This window comes from Acanthisitta chloris, unplaced genomic scaffold (assembly GCF_000695815.1).
Source record: "Acanthisitta chloris isolate BGI_N310 unplaced genomic scaffold, ASM69581v1 scaffold5973, whole genome shotgun sequence".
NCBI classification, from domain to species: domain Eukaryota; kingdom Metazoa; phylum Chordata; class Aves; order Passeriformes; family Acanthisittidae; genus Acanthisitta; species Acanthisitta chloris.
Window position 1 is genome coordinate 1 of NW_008665306.1, and position 7,108 is coordinate 7,108.

A 7,108-nucleotide genomic window follows, 5' to 3' on the forward strand; every position below is an offset into this window, starting at 1 on the left:
TTTTCAGCCTCCTCCTCTTCCTTTCTCCCGCACAGCGCCATGGCTGGGAATTGCGAGAGAACCTTTATCGCTATCAAACCCGACGGTGTGCAGCGAGGACTGGTCGGGGAGATCATCAAGCGCTTCGAGCAAAAAGGATTCCGACTCGTGGCTATGAAATTCCTGCATGTGAGTCTCCCTCCCTGCCTGGTTTAGAGGAAAAAAGGATTAATCCTTCCATCTCCATAGAGGTTTTGTTCCAAATTCCTTCCTTTTTTTGCTAAAAAGGGAGTTGAATGTGGAGATGTTGATGTCAAGGTTTTTCTGGCCCGGATTGGGAAGTTGGGGGTGGATTGGGACTGGGAGAACTGGTGGCGTGTCAGGCCGAGTTTCCTGCCAGCAATTAGCTCCGCCTCGGCTGATGGCTGGGGAAACACTCCCTGCTTTGAGCAGAGAGGCCAAACGACCTTGAACGAAAGGCTCTGTTGGGTAATTTCACCCAGGCGTTCGGGGCTCTGCTGGGCTCTGAGGTTTGCTGCAGTGCAAAGAGAATATTGGCAGCTCCCAGCGCTGGTATTGCCAGGCAGGATGGGGAGGTTGTTTTAACAGTTTTAAACTGGGAAAGTCTGTTGGAACCATCCACAGCACTGCTGAGAGCATCTCAGCCCAGTCTTAGAGCAGTAATGCCTTTTATGGTGGGATGCTCTGAAAATCATATTTAATGCTCAGTCCAGTCACTGATGCTGTTGTCTTGCACCAGTAACATCTTTTGTGGTGTGTTCTAAAAGTTATATTTAATGCTCAATCCAGTCACTGATGCCATTATCTTACAGCAATAACACCTTTTATGGTGGGGTATTCTGAAAGTGATATTTAATGCTCAGTCCAGTCACTGATGCTGTTGTCTTACAGCAGTAACACCTTTTGTGATGTGATTTTCTGAAAGTGACACTTAATGCTCAGTCCAGTCACTGATGCTGTTGTCTTACAGCAGTAACACCTTTTGTGATGTGATTTTCTGAAAGTGACACTTAATGCTCAGTCCAGTCACTGATGCTGTTGTCTTGCAGCAGTTAACACCTTTTGTGGTGTGTTTTAAAAGTGACATTTAATGCTCAATCCAGTCACTGATGCTGTTGTCTTACAGCAGTAACACCTTTCATGGTGGGATGTTCTGAAAATCACATGTAATGTTCAATCCAGTCACTGATGCCATTGTCTTGCAGCAGTAACACCTTTTATGGTATAATGTTCTGAAAATCATATTTAATGCTCAATCCAGTCATTGATGCTGTTGTCTTAGAGCAGTAACACCTTTTGTGGTGTGATGTTCTGTTTAATGCTCAGTCCAGTCACTGATGCCTTTGTCCTTTTAAAGGCCTCTGAAGATCTTCTCAAACAACATTACATTGACCTGAAAGATCGACCCTTCTTCCCTGGTTTGGTTAAATACATGAACTCTGGGCCTATTGTGGCCATGGTAAGTGGCTTGATTTTACTTAAATGTATTCAAGGGCATCATCTTGGTCATGCTCTGTAAGTTATTTTAAATATTCAGAGATTTTGTTAAACATTTTTTCAAACCAGAGGCAAACCCCTCCAAAATTACAATGAAGACAGTCAAGAAGGAAAGTACATGTATAATATATGTATTAAAATGCTTAAATTGTATTAAGCAGAACTCCTGAAAACCAATCTTCTGCACCAAAAATACTGTGGTTTGGTCACAAAGGATCAGGGCTCTCCCCTGTATCATTCTTTCTTGCACTCCCCCCAGAACAATGTACTTGCTCCAGTAGCATCTCCTGGTTTGACTGTACCTAACTGGGAGTGCCTCCAGCTCATCAGGTGTCCTTATCCTACCAACAACAGAAAGGTTTGGGGTTGGCCTTGGGCATTAGTTACCTCTGATGCTTGGTAAAGTACCTCCTTCATTGGAGTAAGTGTTGGTCCTTTTTATAACCACTTTCCCTGATGTGTTTATTCCCTTTTACAGGCCTAAGGGAAGAATCCAGACAAGGTTCATTTTTTTTTTAGTGGTAGAGCCTTTGTTTCTTTGCAAAGTGTGGTATTAGCAAAGATTAATCTTTGGTATTTTGTATAAGCATGGATTAACAGGATTTGTTTTGTCTTTGTTTTCCCTTAAGGTATGGGAAGGACTCAACGTGGTTAAAACTGGGAGAGTAATGCTGGGGGAAACGAACCCTGCAGACTCCAAGCCTGGTACCATCCGTGGGGACTTCTGCATTCAAGTGGGAAGGTTTGTGCTCATCTTGAGATTAAAAACTCAACAGCTATTACTCAATGTTTAACTTCCAACATAAAATCTGTTGGTAGGCCTTTTATTCTAGAAAGCCAGAATGGGTGGTAGATACCCTCCTAGTCTGATGTTTCATTTGCAGGTTACAATCCTTAACTCCTGCTTAGAAAATGGTACAAAACTGACTTGGGTTGGGATCAGCTCCTCCCCAGAGCAGCATGTAAGCTCAGGCAGTGGCTGGTGTAGTACAGGAGCCCTAGTGACCCTGCTAGGCCTAGTTAGCTCTTTGTGTTGAATACTGTACCTGAAATAAAAGTAGCAGTCTGGCAGCTCTAGATGCTTCATCCCAGTTTTTGCATGTTGAAGGTTGCTGAAGTGTATTTTCAGAGGGAATGTTTGGTATCTCCTCCAGGAACATCATCCACGGCAGTGACTCCGTGGAGAGTGCCCAGACAACGTTTGGTATCTCCCCCAGGAACATCATCCATGGCAGTGACTCCGTGGAGAGTGCCCAGAAGGAGATCAACCTGTGGTTCAAACCTGCAGAGCTCATCGACTACAAGTCTTGTGCCCATGACTGGATCTATGAGTGATTTGTGCCTTCCTGACACCTCATCTCATTCCAGCTGCTGACCTGGGAGCAACCACGGGTACCTGAGTGCTGAAAGGGACTGTCAAATAAAGGGGTGTGAACTAATTCCTTGTGGTGCATTCACTTCCAGACCCTGTGTTCAGGGACTCAGACATTTCAGTTGTTCAGTATTTCTCTCTGGTGGGAGGAGTATTAACAAGAAAGGCCATGTACAAAGTCATTTTAGCTGTTCAATATTCCCCCTTGTAAAAACAGTTAACAAGAAAGGCCATGAACAGGCACATCAGAGTAAAAACCCAGTGATGTGTGTGCCTGGCACAGCTGCTGGACTCAGGGCAGTGGAAAAGCTTCTGGAGGCAGAGCTGGAGGGAAGCTGAAACAGAACTGAGCTGGAGGAGAAGATACCACAAAATTTCCCTCCTTACACAACTATTAATAGCAGATGAAATGAGACCAGTGCAAAGCTTGTTCTCAATGAAATGCTTCCCTAGTGCCACCTTCCCATATTAAACCCCTTACCTTGTTGTGTTCAGGGCTCCATGTGGTTGATTTGTGGTCAGACCAACAGAGCCAGTGACTTAAAATATTCATATTTTTTACAAGTTGTGGGTGTTTATCTGTGCTCTCCAGAGAGAGAAACAAGCTGCAGTGCATTTAGGGCTAGCAGTGCTTTTTAAACACAACACTCACTAGTCAGACTTTTTCTCATTTTTATTTTGTGTAAAAAAGGCAAATTTAGTGAATTATTTTCATCTTGTACACAAAGTTATAATTTTAATGCTTCTCACATCCATGCTGAAAATCTGCAGTCTCGTAAAAATGAAAGGAACATTAATTTCTCCAAAAGCATTTTTTGTTTTCACTGAGTTATGTACATTGCATGAGAAAGCTTTAAATGCTCCCTCACTGACCACACAAATTACCAAGAAAATAAAAGATTAAATTTGTACAGATATTGATCTATATATCAAATACATACAGAAATGATGTAAAAACCCCATTTGCTTAATCTTGATTCCCAGGGGCCAAAGCTGATGCCTTTTTTTTTTTTTGTTTTTGTATAAATGGCTGTGGCTTTTTGTTTTAAATATGAAAAAAAAAATTAAAAGGAAGAAAAATTCAGCTGAAATCACAGTTTTTTTAAAATCCCTTCCCAGTAAAGGATTGTTACCAAATATATTAGCACCATCGTACAAATATTGACGGGAGGGAATTCACATCACATAAAACAACAATAAAAAAAACCAAACAAACACTGAAACCCGTGTTAGTATCCGTAGAACGAGGAATCCATAACTGCTGTAGCAAGGAACAGGTTAGGGAGTTGTGTGGAAAATAAGACAAACCAAAGCCCAGCAGAGAGGTTTGAGCAACAAGGGGCAGCAGCAAAGGTACAGGACTTGCACCTCCTCACGGTCCTAAAAACCTGCTGTGCCAAATGCTGAAGTGAGTCTGACCCCAGTGAAGGTTTCAGGTGTCCAACACTTTGCTGCTCTCTCAGCCAAGGACCACAGCTTACAGCCCAGATAACAATCCCCAGAGCCACGGGAATGCTTCCCCAAGCTGCCACAGACACCCCGGAGCCATCCACGCTGGAGACCACTCCACATCCCTGGAACAATTGTGCTCAGCTTCTCCTTTAATCTGTCCTAAACCTGGGACCTGGAGAAGCTCCTTAGGTGCTTTGTTTAGGACAGATGTCACTGTACTTGACAGTTCCACAACTGAGAAACACAAATGTCACTAACTCCTCAAGTCACACAGGTACCCGAGAACACACATCACCTCACAGACTTTAGTGTTCCATGAATAAAATACCCATTTTTAAAGGAATATTATAAAGACTGACAGACTTCAAACCAGATCCTTACATTTCTCCAACACACAAAGTGTGTTAAGGAGTAATTTTCCCTGTTGAAGACTTAACTCCAAACTCAGGGATGAGCCTGGGTAATACTCCCAGACTGAGCCCAAGGCTTAGTGACCTGGCACACACTCACTGCTAGCCTGAGCAACAGTTTTTCTACTGAAGTCTGAAGCTGTTGATGGGAGAAGAAAGCAAGACTGAGAGAACCTTGTACCTCCTGACTGGGACAATCTGCAGGTTGTTGCATGAAAAATAAATAAGTCACTAGTGCTGTACTTACCCAAGCAAATCAATGCTTGAAGGGCTGGATTTCACAGCAGGTTAAATTGAGAACACAGGAAAAAAACCAACACAATCAAGGCTCAAAGTGTCATGACAATGGTCTCTAATCCTACTTCTCCAGCCCAGGCTGTTCAAAAGAAACACTGTGGTGGGTCAGAATCTGATAGTTATTTGAAGTCTCCAGGCCTGACAAAGTCCTTTTTATGGCTATTTTAGAGAGCTAAAATGTTTTTACCACCTGAAGGTACAGATAGCTACAATCTGAACACCAGATTCTGTCAATAGAAGAAGCTGTGGTTAAAAAGGGATCATTATTTAGGAATTTTTACCAGTAAGGGAGCAAAGAATTCCAGACATTCCTACACTATACAGGACAGCTTTTACTTCCAGTAGTAAATACAAAACTCTACATAATTAACCCCTCTTGCATAGAATGAGGTAAACCTGTGCATATCACCAACACTATGTACCCAAAGTTAGAGCAATACTTCAGAAAATAATCAAATTGCTGGTTTTCAACTTTCTATGCACTTTTTTTTTTTTAAAGATCAAACAACAATGTACAAAAATGGTCTCCTGGGGCTCTGTGGGTTGATATCCTTAAAGCATTTCTTAGGCTGTAGGAACACAGATGTCAATAATTTTGATTTTTTTTTTTTTTTTTAAGCCCTAATTTATGATCAAGAGTCAGATGCTCCTTGTCCTGCTCTGAACGGGACCTGTGAAGACCCAGAAGCACTTATAGAACATATGCAGTTAATTCCTGAGAGTTTATAGTTAATGAACCTTACTGGTAAAAGCTAAAGCTCTTGATGCACATTTTTCCAGTCACAGCTCTGCAGGGCTGATCAACCACTTCACCAATCAACTCCATGAACAAGATCATTTACAAAAAAAAAAAAACCACACAAAGGTTAAAACTATGGAAGGAGAAAATCCAAATTATTGAGAGCTCCTGCAAAACAATTTATGTTTTACTGGTCATCATTTTCAGCCTTTTGTGTGACTTTTGCCTTTTAAAACTCTGGACAGTAGGACAGGTGGGGCCAATGGGACACCTGATGTGAGACACAAGGATTCCAGGCAATAAGCAGATCCAGTTTAAGAATTATCTACTAGACAATGGATGATTTTTATACTGTTCTCAACTCCCATATGACACGATTGCAGCAAGACAAGAACATTGCAGGCTATGCAGGACTGAACTCATTTTGTAATCCACAACAAATGGCTCCTTTCAGCTCACCTGAAACCATGTGGAACATCAGTTCTCAGTGTTCACAGATAAATATTTAGGATGGTAAGGAAACATCTACAGGGTTTTCTGAAGGGGAAAAAAAAAAATTCCGAAGAATACTCACAAGTTCCTTCCCACTACCAAGGGAGGCCTGAGTTACTGTCCATCTAAGCTGCTCCTTCAGTCGAAATTCAGAGCTAAAACTAAGCTTCCAAATGAGGGAATTTGCTCAAGTTCCAGTTTGGCATAGGGCTCTGTAAACATGTGCTGAAGCATTCCAAGACTACAGACATTCATGTACAGACAAGAGCTCTGCAGACCCAACCCAGTGCCCACTGCAGTCGACGGAGACAAGGCTACTGATAGTCATGGGCACTGAATCAGACCCTAAGGAACAGTAAAAAACCAAACCTTATATAAAAAAAGGTCTTGTAAAGGAAATAAAAACACCTTGAAAAGTTAAAATCTTCCTCAGGCGATGGCTCCGTTGCACTTGGGGCTACTCACTGAGTAGAGTTTTACAGGACTTTCTTCCACATACAACTTTTGCCTCTAAATTAGGGCTTAAATGCCTTAATTTTCACAATGAAAAAAACCCCAGAGGCGTGACCAGTGCAGTTCACAAGAGTCTAAAAGTCTCCCAACTTGTACCAAAAAGGTTCATTTGTTATGACAGTTCATTTGTATTTGCAACTACATCTTCCTCCAACTGCTTCCCACAACCAGGCTAATTAAACTTTAATCTTACCAAAAAATTAGAATTTCAGTTCTTGTTAACAATGCACAATAAATCTGAACTTGAAAATATTACAAAATTCTTTCAAAAGCTTCAAATACAACACAAAAGTGTCCATTTTTTTTCGGCTTTTTTTTTTAATAAATTGAAAAATC

General features: G+C 41.6%; 1 protein-coding gene across 1 annotated transcript; it reads left to right on the forward strand.

The window, feature by feature from the left end:
• The first annotated feature begins 30 nt into the window (after positions 1–30).
• LOC103799356 (nucleoside diphosphate kinase) lies at positions 31–2,936 on the forward strand. Its single transcript, XM_009071668.1, has 4 exons — positions 31–168; positions 1,358–1,459; positions 2,127–2,239; positions 2,715–2,936. The coding sequence occupies exons 1-4, from the start codon at positions 40–42 to the stop codon at positions 2,830–2,832; spliced, it is 462 nt and encodes a 153-aa protein (XP_009069916.1). The 5' UTR covers positions 31–39; the 3' UTR covers positions 2,833–2,936.
• Positions 2,937–7,108: the final 4,172 nt, after the last annotated feature.